Source organism: Syzygium oleosum, unplaced genomic scaffold, assembly GCF_021117445.2.
Source record: "Syzygium oleosum isolate NSW1041296 unplaced genomic scaffold, Sole_v2.1 Sole_v2.06, whole genome shotgun sequence".
NCBI lineage: Eukaryota > Viridiplantae > Streptophyta > Magnoliopsida > Myrtales > Myrtaceae > Syzygium > Syzygium oleosum.
In genome coordinates, this window is record NW_026607490.1 from 10489940 (window position 1) to 10506412 (window position 16473).

The 16473-nt window shown below is 40.7% G+C and overlaps 1 protein-coding gene across 1 annotated transcript; it reads right to left on the bottom strand.

The window, feature by feature from the left end:
• Positions 1–13831: 13831 nt before the first annotated feature.
• Positions 13832–14930, bottom strand: LOC115663845 (germin-like protein subfamily 1 member 13). Its single transcript, XM_030585817.2, has 2 exons — positions 14753–14930; positions 13832–14570 (listed from the first exon to the last, which is right to left on the bottom strand). Exons 1-2 carry the CDS (start codon positions 14868–14870, stop codon positions 14017–14019), a joined length of 672 nt encoding a protein of 223 aa, XP_030441677.1. The 5' UTR covers positions 14871–14930; the 3' UTR covers positions 13832–14016.
• Between the last annotated feature and the right edge of the window lie 1543 nt (positions 14931–16473).

Consider the following 16473-nt stretch of genomic DNA (forward strand, 5'->3'; position numbering starts at 1 on the left):
GAATACATTTTATCGGCCATTTTGCAAACTATTTCAAAATTCACTTCATAAACTAAATTCACAAATCAATATTTATAATATTTGGTAACACTATTCAAAAAACATTTTCAAATCATTCACAAATAATCGAAAAGCAGTAAATGCCCACTCTAGATTTTTAGGCAACAAATATGTTTTTTCATAACTCATGATATATCTAATTTCTGTCACTTTTAAAATATGAGTTTATAAATTTAAAAAATAGATAGCACTGCTCACCTGAGAAAGTTTAAACACAATCACGAAAGTTATCACGAGTTGATGAACTTGAAATCCTATCAAGTAAAACACCACCTCAATTATGAAGTGACTAAACTAAGCTTATTCGCTAACAAAACTACTTCTACACACTAACAACACGATCGTCCAAAGCCGATATTTGTTGCCGTTTGCTACACGGAACTTGCTCCCAAAACTTTAAAATTTATTTTAATCAAGAGTTTAGAATTGATTTTCGTAAAACCTCACGACTCCACAAAGTCCTGAACTATCATTTCCATATAATTGCATAGTTTAACAAATGGCTTGGATCCTTACCGGTCGTTGCAAAATCGAGTTAATTCGGTCGAGATGTCCGAGGCGTGTAAGCGTAAAGTTTTCTCTCTTTCCTTTGTTCGTTCCTTTGTTTTTGTATCCTGAAGAACTTCTCTTTGTCCTCTATTGCCTTCTCATCTCTCGGTTAGGGCCGTCTTCTCTATCTCTTTTTTTTTTCCATAATTTTAGTGCCCTCATCGATAGGGCAACTTCTTAGGCGGACTTATGTAATTTGACTTGTCAAAGTCCACCTGTTCCTCATGGGCATTAGATAGTGGCCACCTATGAAATTATTACATGACATACCGGGCACCAAAGTTCATTATGCTGGGAAAACCTCCTAATAAATTTTGAAGTCGACAAAACTGTCTATAAGTGTGACGTCCTTGTTTCGACCCCAATTTCAGGAGTAGAAATCAAAGACGGGATTACTATTCGGGATTACGTAAATTGAAGACGTTTCAGGACAAAGTTGTCTTTTTCCTTCTCTCTTTTGTTGGCCGCCCAACTGAAGAAGACAAGGCCAAGATGGTCTCCTTCTCTTCTTTTGTTTCTTGCATATTAATGTAATTTGTGATATTTGGTAAACTTGGCTTGCAAGTTCAATTCCTAGCCAAGCATTCAAGCTTGTTGACCAAGAAGGGATATGAATCTAGTGTTATTAGCTTGGATAACTTATCTTGCAAGTTGGCTTAGCTAACTTCTCTAGTAAGTTGATAAGAGGTCTATAAATAGAGGAGCCTCTCTTGCATTTCCAACCTTTGGCTCACAATTTCACCACTCAGTTCCCTCAATTTTCACTTTGGTCTCCCTCTCTCTCCTCTCCCTCTTGTTCGGTCACTCTCTGTCTCTCTTCCTCTCTTCTTGTGTTTTGCCGGCCACCACTCCTCCACTGTCACTGTGAGTTGCACGCCGTTGCTGTCGCTAGCTGCCGCTTGTTGCCACTCGCTGGGCCTCAAGTCACGCCTAACCGAGCCTCGTCGGCCGCCGTCTAGGTCTTCCGCCACGTTCCGCGAAGTTGGTTCATGCTTTGGAACGCTCGTGTGGCTCCGCCATCACCGCACCGCCACCGTGGCCGTTAAACGCATTGTTAAATGGGAATTAACTACCTAATTGTTGATTAGGCCATTAATTATGCTTAGGGATATATTAGATTATAAGTAAACCTAGTTTTTGTTAATTAATTAGGATTAGCGCGATAAGTTATTGGGATAGGTTATCGGTAATTGCAATAAGTTATCGTTGTATTTATGATAGGTTATCGAAGCAATGGTGATAGGTTATCGGAAATTTTAATAATAGATTATCAATAATTGTGATAGGCTATCTTCCACTTAAGTGATAAATTAGCATTATTTTCGTTATAAGTTATCAATATATTATCGATAGGTTATCGATAATTGGTTGTTAAATTATCTTTGAATAAAATGATAGCTTATCGTGAATTAGTAAAATAATTAATTATATTATTCTACTGGAATTATTTTAATGTAATTCATACTTGGGTTGTGTAGAATGAAACACATGTTCTACCACTGATACTAATGGCCTTTGAGATATTATAATATAAGGCTTGGTAATGATATGTGGAATAACGTATGAGGTTCATGATGAGAACCATTTGCCATGTAATGAAATATTTGAATACACGATATAATCTTGGTATGCAGTGTTGGTGCATTAGCTGGTGGCACGTGATTATGTGGGAATGTTTTGTGTATTTTTATATGTGAAATCGAATATATTCCAACGTATGAGCATATAGTACTCTTGCATCAAGTTAAATGAGACAGATTATAATTTGGCATGAGTGATTGTGTGCTTGAGTGATCAAATAAAGGATTCCATCCTGAGGCGTATTTCTACGCGGGACGATGTCCGATGGATTTCAGATGTCGTTTGATGATCGCAATAGCGTGGGTGCCAGACGATGCCTTGTCGCGGTAGAGGTCGGACTCAATGCTCCAAATGGAATGCTGTCCTGAGGCGTATGTATACGCGGGACGATGCTCAGGTAGGTCCGGAAGATCGCCATCCTTCAGGATGTGCCGTGGCTTGAGGGGTCGTTAATAATTGGAACACGCATGGTGCATTGCGCACGGAACTGTTGTGGTGTGATATGATTATATGTGATTTAGGCTGCTTATTTATGTGATGTTATAACTTGTCGTGTGCAGTAAGTGTGCCAGGACCAGGTAGGGTTTCCTGCGTGTGGATGTGCCTTGTTAATTTATCATGTTATGATTAAGTTGCCAACCCGTATTGTAACTAAGGCAGTGCGCGAGGCGCCTTGCTATTGATCTGCCATCGTCATTAAGACGTGGGGACAAGGGACGCCTGAGGCGAATCATCATCCTAATTGGGGTTTAGTTAGTTGACTCATTGAGATTTTATCTCACTCCTCATTGTTTAACATTTTTCGGGACCATAGCGATGAAGGTGCGTGCGGTCTACTTTTTGGAAGCTCCTTTTTGGAGTAGAAGCGTGACGTTAAACCCCTGACCACCAACCCCTTTCTGACTGGTTGGTCCTATAGGAAGTACTAGAGTGTTGGTTTGTAAATATACTAACTTCCTGGAGGTAAGGATGTAAAGGTACACAAGTGTCTTATTGATATGTATTTGGATGGTTGTTTTTCTGCGCTATCCCGGTCTTTTTAATTGTCGAGAGTTTAGTACACGTTTCCGCATGCTAATAATTGACGGATGAAATGAGTGGGTCAGTGACCCGTCCTGGGACGTCGCAACATAACGACTGCGATGGGATGTTCGTGTGCCCGTGGGTGCGGGGCGTGACAATGAGTGTTTTGTAAGTCTGATAAATGCTTTGAAGATGACAAACTTATAACTTCAAGAAGTTCAAACTTTATATATGGCAGGAGGAGAAGTTTAGAATATATATTGTAAAAGATAAAGTTTAGACTTTAAACGATAGATGAAGAACTTAAGACTTTATGATGGAATCGAAAGGTTCAGACTTTAATGAACAACCCATCTTGACATAAGTTTTGAAAGCAAGACCATATTATATACAACCAGACTATTTCCAGACTTTGACGCAAATTCATAACATACACAACGGCTAGTAATCTAGCTTAGATTTCACAAATGGAAAGTTCTGATTGACTTGATCTCAAAGATTATTTTGCAAGGGAAATTAATAATGCAAAATAGCTAAAAAAGATTGACAATCAGCTTCGAGGCAAGTTTCCTATTAAATGGAGAAGTTCTACTTATGAAAACCAAGACTTTGGTTGTATGTGTAATATTTAAAAAAAAAAAGAAAAGAAAAAGGTCAAAATGTCAAAAATGTTGAAAAGTCAACATTTGCTACAGTGGACTTCAATTTATCAAAGAGGACCGAGAGCTTTCAGTGAGGAAGGAAAAGAAGAGAGAAAGGAAGGAAAGAAAGGAAAGAAGAAAAAAGAAAGGGGGGAGAAGGGGAAATTTAGCGCGCTCATGATCCGGACGACTCGCCAAGCCGATTCGACTTCGATTAGCAACACCGGTATGTATTCGCACCCCTCGTTCGTTCCATCGGAGTAGTTCCGGATTTAGGGCTTGAAATTTGGAATTATTAGAGATTTGTGCGGCGAAATCCGATTTTTGAGTCGTTGAGCTACGTATATATATATATATATATATATATATATATACATACATATATATATATATATTTGATAGTTTATGGTGTTGTGGATGTCACACCCCGAAACTTACCAGGATGGGGAATGACACGGCCGTCCTTTCACTGAATGACGCAGCCTCAAACCACCCAAAAGTTCTCATGACATCGCTCTCGCTCTATTGCTGCTAAACAAAGAACTTGAAAGATTGGGAAAAGAGAGGGGTGAGCAACCACAGCTTAGTAAGTAGTGCGTATCTCTTCTAAGCATATCGAACAACCACTATGCATACATAAAGCAATACCAAAAACTCATAATTTAAAATCCACAATATCATATACATATCATATCAAATATGAGTTATTTTCTTTTCGCAAAACTTGATACAAACCAGAAAATACTCATTTGATACACCATCACAATTCAATCATCAATGGTCAAGTCCATTGATTAATCTCGTCAAATCACACGTCAATAGTCCATTCCATTGACTAATCTCATCATAGAAGGCCTTGTTCGGGGTAGAGGCGCAGCTGCACTGCCATCGCTCTCAAGGATTTGCCCTGGCACAGCAGAAAACACATCGATGGTCTATCCATCGACCAATCTATTGCTCAATATCAAACCATGATCACGCATCTCGCCCCGTGATAAGGCGACCAAGATTCCCCCTTTGGCAAGGTCTCCATCTACTATAAGCCGGTGGCTCGGCTCACAAGGATATCCTAGACTAGTATGCGCATACCCACACCCACAAGCCCCTCAATGGGCTCATAGCGATATTGAGCACCCACACATATCCTCCAATAATCCATAATACCAAATCCATAATAAGTTTCATAATCCACAATCAATATCACTAATTGATTTCAGAAAACAAAACACAATCTTTCTTCGTCAAACTGAACACATTTCACAAACCAAGTATATGGCATTTCACAACTCAACTCAACCACTAGAAATCCCTTTTGTAAAGTATTTCCCAAATCATTCGAAAACTCATTTCTTAAATCATAATACATTTCACGTACCCATTTCATAAACCAAATTCACAAATTAATATATATTTATATATCTCGTTTCGCAACACTATTCTCAAAACATATTTCAAACCATTTACAAATATCAAAATGTAGTAGATGCCCGATCCATACTTTTATGCAACAAATATGCTATTTCACAACTCATAATATATCGAATTTCTTTCGCTTTCAAGACATGAGTATAGAAATAGAAGAGATAGCACCACTCACCTGGAATCCTCAAAAATCAAGCAACGACGCTCACTCGAATCGACGATCTTGTACTCCTAACAATTAAACGAGAATCGACGTCAAAACCAACTAAAATGCTACGATAACTACGGAACGGCTAAACGATGCTTAAATGTTAACAAGACAACTCAATGGCACCCACAATTTGCTCATCTAAAGTGATTATCCAAACCGTCCGCAACGTGGAGCTTGAGCGCGGAGCTTGATCGCACCATAAATTCCTCCACCGAACCCCATTTCAAGCGAGCTTATAGTCAATAGAAAGCCCATTCAGAGCATTACAAGAACCCCAACTTGGCCATCTCAAAATCGAGCCGAAAACCGACGAAAATCGGCCTAAAAGCCGCTGGTCGCGCACTGTTCACCTTGTGCGGGCAACTTCGAAAATTCATATTGGGCAAACCATAAGTCCAAATCAAGATTCGTAAAATCCCACGGCTCCACAACACCCTAAACTACCAATTATATATATATATATATATATATATGTATATATATATATATATATATATATATATATACGCAGCTCAACGACTCAAAAATTGGACTTTGCCGCTCTAATAAAACATAATTTCGAAATATGAGCCCTAACTCGGAAAAATATTGCGATTGAACAAACGAGGGGCGCGAATATTTACCGGACGTTGCTAATCGAAATCGAATTGGCTTGGAGAGACCCCCGCATTGTCACGCCCCGAACCCCCGTCGAGCCCGCGACATCCCGCCTCCGGTCGAACAGAGTGCGACGTCCCAGGAATAACGTCGCCGACCCAACGATCCATCAGAGTTAACTCGCGGCGGAAGCAATCAGAAATCCCGGACATTAAAATTGGAGAACACCAGGAAGGAACAAATCGATAAACCACCAAGCATATATTATACTTCCAAATATTTACATCATTTGCCAATACAAACCACAAAATAATTTATAAGCACACCGAACTATGAACTCCAAACGACCAAAATATCAAGATTAGCTCTCTAGGTCAGCACTATCCAAAAATGGGGCGCATCCTCCTCCCAGAATTATCCCCTACGCCCTCTCGAAGGCGTCCACTCGACTCACCGTCCTCTCGCATCACCACCTCAATCCTCCGCAGCTGTCTGCTCACCCGACGACTCCGAGTCGACCTCAATCTCGACATTCAGGCAGGGGCTCTGAAATGGTTTGGTTGAAACAACCATGAGATCACATCTCAATAAGTCACAACCTAAGCCCCACCTAGGCTATCACGTAATTCCAGACACATCCAAACACGCAACCAAACAACCACATAACCAGCAATCAAACATTCACACATACCTGGACTCTCTGCATACGCACCATGCACGTTAGCCCACAATCCCAACATACAATTCTTGCACACATGCCATCACACACTTTCCACATATCAATACACACGCCAATCATACCACAGCAGTACATCACAGCCGCGCGCGTGCCTCGATTATAAAGCAAAATCTACTTGGGCACGTCCCATACCATGCCTAGCAGATTTTACCCCATAATCGCGCACTACATCACGCGATACAAACACACTCGCACACTAACTCACACCATGCATCACTTTCACAATCCTCACATGTCAAGCCAAATCCCGCTCGTTCTCAACCTTTCCACCACTATCGCGCCCGCGTAAAACGCATCAGGCCAACGGTTTTCTGACCTCGTCAGGCATCGACACCCCGTCGGGCCGGGCATCGTCACCTCGTCAGGGACGGCATCGTCCCGCGTAAACGAACACGCCTCAGGACGGAATCCTACACACACTTTCCTTCTACCGCGCCCGCGTAAAACGCATCAGGCCAACGGTCTTCTGACCACGTCAGGCATCGTCACCCCGTCGGGCCGGGCATCGTCACCTCGTCAGGGACGGCATCGTCCCGCGTAAACGTATACGCCTCAGGACGGACCTCACCCCGCGTAAACGTACACGCCTCAGGGTCTCACCTTTCGAACCAATCCTACATTCCAGTACCTTCGTTCCACTCAAACCACATTTGTCACACGGCCATGCCTACACACTACCAAACACGCACACCTCACACACATTTCACAATTTCACATTCTCGTCACACGAACACGCCACCCAATCACACATTCTTGGCACGCAAATACAATACGCGAATGCACTATCACACCACTACATCTCACGGCCAAACACACACGGCATATCATCAATCCACATTCAAACACACATTCAGGCTCAATTCCCGCCACAAGGGCAGTAACCATTCAACCTCGACACCCCCACCATTCCGCTCATAAAAACGAACATCCAAAGAATCGGGGTAAAATTAGGCAGTTTATACAGTGACCGAAATCCCATCAAAATAAATAGTAAACGAACTCTAAAAAATTCTCAATTTTGGATACGTCACAAAACACATCCCGATAAACATTTCTTATGAAGAACACGAAATCCGGTTCAAACTGCAACCATGCCTTTTTGTCCCTCGAAATCAGACCAAAATCAGTTTGCTCCAACAGAATATTTTGTCCTCAAAATACATTTATTTCAACACACAAATCACCTTGAAAAGATTTGAAATTTTTATATGTTATAGCCACGAATGTCCCCAAAAACTTTTGTGAAGGAAGAATTTTGAAAATAGGTCTGGAAAAATTTATAAAAATTCGAACAGACCCGAAGGTCGGGTGAACAGTAAATCGGGCAGTTTTATTTCGGTCCAAAGATGGACTTCCGAATGGCCTCAAATGATTTCCAAAAATTCCCAAATTAAAGTATGTTATACTTCAAGATGTTTTGAACAACTTTCATGAAGAAACCTTCTTCAAATTCGGCCCAAAAAATTCTCTACAAAAATAGGAAACCGGGCGGGTACAGTAACCGTGAATCCGCGATTCACCCCGAACCTCACGGATTCAAACCCGAACCGATTGCTACCGAATTCCAACCGCTAAAACTCATTTGCCGACGTCTAATCCAACCCGCAACAACCACTAACAGTCATACTCAGCCATCAATAGCCATGATTAACCACCAATAACCATGATCAACACCTTAATCAACCTCTAATCACCCCAAACCGCACCCAAACGAGTCCGAAAAATACCCGACGTCCTAGGCGAGGTTTAGGGAGCGACTTACCCGAACTCTAGACTAACTCGGCTAGAGCGGCAAGGGGGAACGGCTGGCCGGCAGCGATCGGCGGTGGCGGCTTGCTCCGGCGATGCTCCGGCGATGATCAGCGGTCCAAGGCCGAGAGAGAGATGAGAGGATTTTTGGTGAGGGAGAGAGGGAGAGAGTTCTCTGTTGGGGGAGGGGCTGCCGAGAGAAGAGAGGGAATGAGGAGAGAGAGAGAGGAGAGAAACAATTAAATATTTGGTCCAAGGTTTGACCAATTTTTTCTTAATTCCAATTTTGCCCCTAAAACACTTGGTCCACATTCTTCCAAACCAAAATATCTAAGGGCGTTTTTGTCCAATATTTTGGGGCTGATATTTATCCACACTTAATCCCCAAATTCAATTTCCAAAATCCCCAAAATTCGGAATACCCAAAAATAAGCCTAGGGGCAAAATCGTAATTTTCCGGTCCCGGGGCGAAATTCCAATTTTCGCACATACGTGTTCCATATGTGCGTGGCCAACATAATACGGCGTCAGAATCGCGAAATTCACTTTCTAAGTCCTCGAAAATCGACTGCGAAGTTCCGGGAATAAAATAATATTATTTTTCACTTCCGAGCCAAAATTCCAATTTTTGACCGAAACAACTCTGAATGTGCGTGGCCACCCCAAAATGACACTAGCCTCGAAAAATAACCTCAAACGGCCTCCGAATCCAACCTCGGTGCCCACAGGGGCAAAATCGTAATTTTCCCGGTCCCGAACCGAAATCCATTTTTTTGCAGAAATGGTTGGCCCCAAGGTTGGCCAAGCCAAAATTGTCATCGGCCGTCCAAAATTGTCACTTTCAAAATTCTCGATTCCCGAGCCCGAATTCCAAGAAATGACTAAAATCGAGCAATCGCAACTTTAGCTTATCTCTGGCTAACGGGTGGCTCTCTGGAATTACACGCTCTCGACCCGTGACCGACACTAAGTCAAATCACGTTTAAGTTTACTCCACCCGGGAAGACCTCGGTTGTCATATAATTGCGAGGGTCTGTCGCTAGTTCCCTTCGGACACGATCAATCAAGTAGACCGGTCTCGGTTGGCTCAAAACATTCCCTCGTCAATCCATATGGTCGAAGATCGAACTCAGGTCGAGTTCTTTGGTCGTGCGAAGTCAATCCCGTAATAGCCCTACCCCTAAGGTTAGCATCCCGTGAATGCGCATTTCCGGGTGAGATCTCACTATAAGTGCATTGATCAAATTCATTTCCTAAATCCCAAGAAAAGGATCGAAAATTCAGACTGTTACACGCATTGCAAAACCCTCTTCTCTTTTCTCTTTTTCTTCTTACTCTTTCCTTTCCTCTCTTTACTTCTCTTTTTCTCTTTTTTCTTCTGTTTCTCGACAACTCTCGGCCCCTTTAAAAATCAGAAGATGTCCACTGTAGCCTTTGTTGACTTGTTGACTTTTTTTTTCAAATATTACAGTGGAGCCATGGGATTTTATGGATCTTGATTTGGACCTACGGTTTGCCCAATATGAAATTTTGAAGTTGGCCGCACAAGGTGAACAGTGCGCGACCAGTGGGCTTTAGGCCGATTTTCGTCGGTTTTCGGCTCGATTTTGGGATGGAAAAGTTGGGGCTTTTGTAAAACTCGGAATGTGCTTTCTTTTGACTATAAGTTTGCTAGGATCGGAGTTCGATGGAGAAAGTTATGACGCGATCAAGTTTTGCGCTCAAGTTCCGTGTTGTGGACGATTTGGATAATAGCTTTGGATGAGCAATTTGTGGGCGTCTTTGAGTTGTCTTGTTAGTGTTTAAATGTCGTTTAACCGTTTAGTAATTATCTCGGTATTTTACTTGGTTTTGATGTCGATTCTTGTTCAATTGATAGGATTACGAGATCATCGACGCGTTTAGCCACGTTATTTGGTTTTGGGGCATTCCAGGTGAGTGGTGCTATCTCTTCTATGAATTTATAAACTCATATTTTGAAAGTGATAAGAATTTGAGTATCGTATGAGTTACTAAAGCATGTTTGTTGCATAAAATTCTGGATCGGGCAATTACTACCCTTTTGATATTTGAGAACGATTTGAGAAATTCAAGAATGGTTTTAAGATATATTGCGAACGGATATATACGTATTATGTTGCGAACTAGTTTATGGAATGAGTTTTTAATGATTTGAGAAACGTTTTATGAACAACGTTACGTACATATCGATTTATGAAGAATTTTGAAATGATGTGAGAAATGTCTTCTAAAATGCGTTCGGTTTGACGAACGAAGTTGAGAAAGATTATGTGTTTTGTTTTGTGAAATCAGTTGGTAATGTTGATTGTGGATTATGAAACTTATTATGGATTTGGTATTGTGGATTATTGGAGGATGTGTGTTGGTGCTCAATATCGTTGTGAGCCCATTGAGGGGCATGTGAGTATGCGCATACTAGTCTAGGATATTCTTGTGGGCCGAGCCACCGGCTTATAGTATGTGGAGACCTTGCCAAGGGGGGAATCTTGGTCGCCTTATCATGGGGCGAGATGCGTGATCATAGTTTGATATTGAGCAATAGATTGGTCGATGGAATGGACTATCGACATGTGATGTGATATGAGATTCATCAATAGAATAGACCATTGACGTGTGCTTTTGACGAGATCGGCCAACGGAATGGATCATTGGCGTGTGTTTTTCGATGAGATTGGCCAATGGAATGGACCATTGGTTTTTGCTTTGATATTATTGATTTAAATGAGTATTTTCTAGTTTGTATCAAATTTTGTGAAAGGAAGATAACTCATATTTGATATGATATGTATATGATATTGTGCGTTTGAAAATATGAGTTTTTGGTATTGCTTTATGTATGCATAGTGGTTGCTCGATCTGCTTAGAAGAGATACGCACTACTTACTGAACTGTGGTTGCTCACCCCCCTCTTTTCCCAATCTTTCAGGGTCTTTGATTAGCAGCCAATAGAGCGAGAGCGATGTCATGGGGACTTTTGGGTGATTTGAGGTTGCGTCCTTCAGGTGGAAGGACGGCCGTGTCATCCCCCATCCTGGTAGATTTCGGGGTGTGACAGTATGGGTGACCAAATTCAGCGGGACTTAGACTTTGTCGCTCAATGGTACTCAATCCTCTTTATACAAATCTGTCCAAGATGAAAATTGGAAGATGATCCTCTGAAGACTGTCCAACGGCTAAATTGGAAGTGGAGGAGTATAAAAGGAGACCAAATGTCGAGGAGCAGAAAGAGCGACGATATCCAGAATCTACAATTCCAAAGTCTGAGCATGCTTCAAACTTTGCTACTTGTCTTTCGTGAGCTAAAATCTGTGATATTGAGAGACATATTGTAAGAGTGATTAAGTGAGAGACCTATCATTCACAGAGTGTTATCACTCAAAAATTGTAATCTCTTCATTGATCATCTAGTAGAACCTAGTCAGTAGGTTGTCAGCGTGGGAGAGTAGACGTAAGCTTGATCTAAGCCGAATCACTATACGTCTTGCGTGCAGATTTTCTCAGCTCTTAAAGCTCCTTTCATTTATTACATTGCACACTTACACAATTGATATCAAAGATTGTTTAAAATCTGAACGTTGTTCAGACTTCGTTCTTGATCTTTTACTTCCACTTTAAATTGGTCAAGAATTGTTTAAATCACTTATTCACTCTCCTCTAGGTGAACCTTGCTAGCCACCTCACATTACTTTATACTAGAAAGGGATGCACTCTCTTGCTGGATGAACTTCCATAAATTATCTTCCTTTACAATCCTTGCTTGTCAAACAACACTTCGGCATAAATTTTTCTTCTTGTGCAAGCTGCCACTGCTTGCAGCCTAATGAAAAGAAGGTTTTAGGTTCATGGACCGTACCTTAATAATATAGAGTTAAAACAACAGATCACTTGAGTTAAATATTGCAAATTGCTGAATTCTCTTGAAAAATGAAGCTTCGTCAGGAAGGTCATGAGTCGAGAGAGATTTGGTTAGGAAACATCGAAAAACCAAGTTAATCATCCCTGGATTACTTAAGTTTGTTTTACCGTTTTTCACTTTGAAGCTCCTCCATCTTGATATTCTTAATAAAGTATAGGACTCGAGAGGATGATGCTTGGGTCGTCTCTTTGATTTGGATAACAATAATGAAGGCTTTCTAAAACTCATCATAGGACCTTTCTGTTCGTCATTTATAGAGTGTCTTATCAAATCACACCTTTTCTGTCGAATAGATTTTTTTAGGGTGTAAGGCAAATTGAAGTCCAAATGTTCATTCTGGGCATCTTAACTTAAGGGATAAGAGAAAAAAGTAGCAGAACAACAGAAAACTTGGATGCAGATCAGGATGATTCAGACAAAGACATAGCAAATAAACAGAAGCCACTATTGCGGTCAGCTTCTGCTATAGCCCCGAGTCAGCAATGCTTCTTAAGATAACTTGGAGATATGGGAGAGTTGTTGAAAATGTGTAGATATCTCTGCTGTGAGCTTCGCATCTAAACCGTTTTCGATACTGAAAGTTTATGAGGTAATTGTCCTTACCTACTTGTGAAGTATGGAAAGTCCTATGTTTAAGTCCATAGTAAGTCTTTTGTCTCTCACTTTTTTTTTCCAACTTTTGATATTTCTCATTTAATCAACTACTTTATCTTGAGTTATTTTAGAGAGTATTCTTTGCATATGGTACGGTTTCTTAGTGAGTGGTTTTTCAGATTGGCTTTTTATTCAAACTAGTCATCATTTAGAAAATCGTCGCAAATTCAGTGTGCTGTGAAATACAAGAATAGTAAGAGTTCCCGCTAAATTGCTAGCAGAAGTCGAACTGTGAAAATACGGCATGTTTTCTACAGGAACGATGCATCCTGGTTGATAGGAAAAAAGTCAGCAACTAGGCAGCACGAAGCATTGATCTTCATGACATGCTGAGTGTGGATTGGGACTTACTGTGCCGTGCCATTACAAAATCAGAGAATGAAAATGTGACACCAATGGAATAAGGATGGATCGTCCTAGATGCATGTCTGATCAATATGAGAGTTCAAGTCCCGCAATGGAATGCATGCAATAACCTTTTGTGCTCGATAAGTTGACTACAACATTTCAATGATCATTTTGAGGCTGATCCGAGTGACCAAAGTCGTCGCAATTATTTTCACTGAACTTATATACATCTTATCGAAATCTGTGTTTTGTTTCAATTATGACTTTGCTTGGCATTTGGCTCCTGTCCATATGATAATTTTTCCTCAAAACAGGGAATAAGAAGCAGGAGATTTTCAAATAATATTTTATTGATCAATAAATCATACAAGAGGTACAAACACCCAATGACCATTGACATAAAGTATAGTTTTTATTCTTGGCAATCTCTCATGAAAACTAGGAATGATCTCATAAGTAAATGGCTCAAATGCTCTGTCAGCGTTTCTTTGGTCATCCATTCCATTTAGTTGTTGTCGTACCAAAACTGTGCCTGGAGGTAGTCGACAACTTTCTTGTCCACTTGGAAGGCCTTGGTGAGAACATCAGCAGAAATGGGTGGCTTCGCTCCGAAGACGGAGTTAGCAATGGTAATGACTCCTGGGTTTTGGCTGCTCAAACCAGCAAAGGCCAATGCAGGGGTCTTTCCAGTATTCAACTGGAAGTGAATGAGTCCAATTGGAAAAACAAACACGTCGCCTTTGTACAAGACTTTGGTGAAGAGAGTGTTGTTCAATTGGTTGGATGTCACGAAGCCCACAAGGAGTGTGCCCTCAATGACGACCAGCACCTCAGTGCCACGGGGGTGAGTGTGGGGAGGGTTTAGACCGCCAGGAGCGAAGTCAATGCGAGCCATGGATATGCCCAAAGTATTGAGTCCTGGAAACTCGAGGACTGTAGCAGGTGTGACTTTTGATCCAAGTGGGTTTGCTGTATTCCCAGGGTTTCTGAACTTCATAAAGACGAAGTCATCTGCAGTGACTTGCTTAGGGTCCTTGCAAAACTCCCCGTTCACAAACACTGCATAAGAAAACAGAACTCATCTTAATATACATCACTCAATATGCGATGACTATTAGACTAGTTATGATAGGTAACAATGTTGTCATGCTACCAAAACAAAACCTTTTTGCACGTTCAGTTTATAGCATCATTAACGAGAAGAAAACAGAATGTCAAGAACACTAGAATAGAGGTTCAACCTGCAGACTTCGGGTCATTGATGGCCACGCATATGTCCTGAAGAGGACTTGGATCATAAGCAAAGGCAGTAGCAGTCGCCAAAGCTAAAATGAGAAGGTTAATGGGAAGGGACTTCATTGTGGGCGGGAGTTAGGGCTTTGATCTCAGGTTCTATTTCCTAGCTCAGAGTATTATTGCTCGAGGGTGGAGTGTGGTGCCTTGTATCCTAATATGGTCTCTATTTATAGATGTCAGTGCTTGACCTGGTATACAATTTACTCCACACATTTCCCTGCAGATTACCAAGTTTTCAAAGGTTTGATCTTTATTTCCCCTTCTTAATTCAAAAGAATGAACTGTTCCATAACCACTACGATCACGTGGCAGTCAGTTTGATTTTCTCATCTCCAGCTTAAACAATGCAAATTATCAGCTATAGACGTCCTCATTCATGACTATTGCAACCTTGCATTATTCCTGCTTCACCGCTTCGGCTCTTTAGCATCAATTTGGAGCAGCATGATCAAATAAAAACTGTTCTCTGAACATAGTTTCATGCGTCTGAAGTGGATTGAATTGACCCTCTCTGGAGTAGGAAAAGCTCTTTTTACACTTATCTTCACCATGAATATTTGAGCGTGCTGATATTCCCCATCAGTAATAATTAGGGGACTTTATATGATTTAACATGCCAAATACTGAACTTAGTAACAATGCACAGAGCATTGATTCACTCTTCTATTGAACTAAAATTGATAAATTAAGTGCCTTTGGATACACAATGCGAGGTCATAACTGATGTTATGAACATTTAGTATAATTAGTGCCTGGTCCATTAACTGATGCTTATGTGCAAACTTCGTCTCTTTTACCCAAAAATGGTTCATGGGAGGTCACAAATAAGAAGCTGTTGTCCAAAGCTGCGACTGCTCTGCAACTTATTGAGTGGAAAGGTTTTACGAAAGTTGGAACTTGTAAGCAATGTCTTATTCCAATGGCTTCAAGGACATATAGGACATTGCTTACTTGAGGATCAAGGGTGTGATTGTTTCCATGTTGAGCTGGTGGATATTACACAAGTCACCTAATTCTGTTGAAAAATGAAGCTTAGGAACGTTGTAATTCAAAAGAGGTTTTTGCTATCAACAACAAAGAATTTTAGCTAATTCCCTTGATTTACCAAATATCCATCTATTGTTTCTAACCTCAAAACTCCTACGCAGATTTTCTCAGAGAAGTGTGAGAGTTGTTAAAGATGGGTAGAGGAAGGCAACTTTCAAATTGTAATTGTCATGATAGATTTATGCTAACCATTTTAAGACTTCAATTCAGTAAGAGTGAGTCTTTGTTCCCTGGTTTCTTACCTTCTACATATCGAATTTTTAATTACCAGTAATCTTGAGTTTTCTTCTTGGGGAGTATTATCCACATACAGAAGTTTGAATACTCATTAGTTTTCAGATCATACTTTCGGCTGGAATGGGCCTTTTACCTCTCTGATATTAAGATGCTTGTTCTTCTTATCCTTGTCGATGTTATCATAACACAAATGCACAGCAAGTGACTAAATGGCGTGAACATTCTGCACACTTTTATTCCGAAAAATTGGAAGCAAATCACCAACTAGGCAAGTCCTTTCATGGTGAAGACGTATTAGGAACACCTATTTCTACATTTTCTCGTAAATGAATTATTCAATTTATTTAGGGTATGATACTTTTTCTGAAGAAATGGATGCACA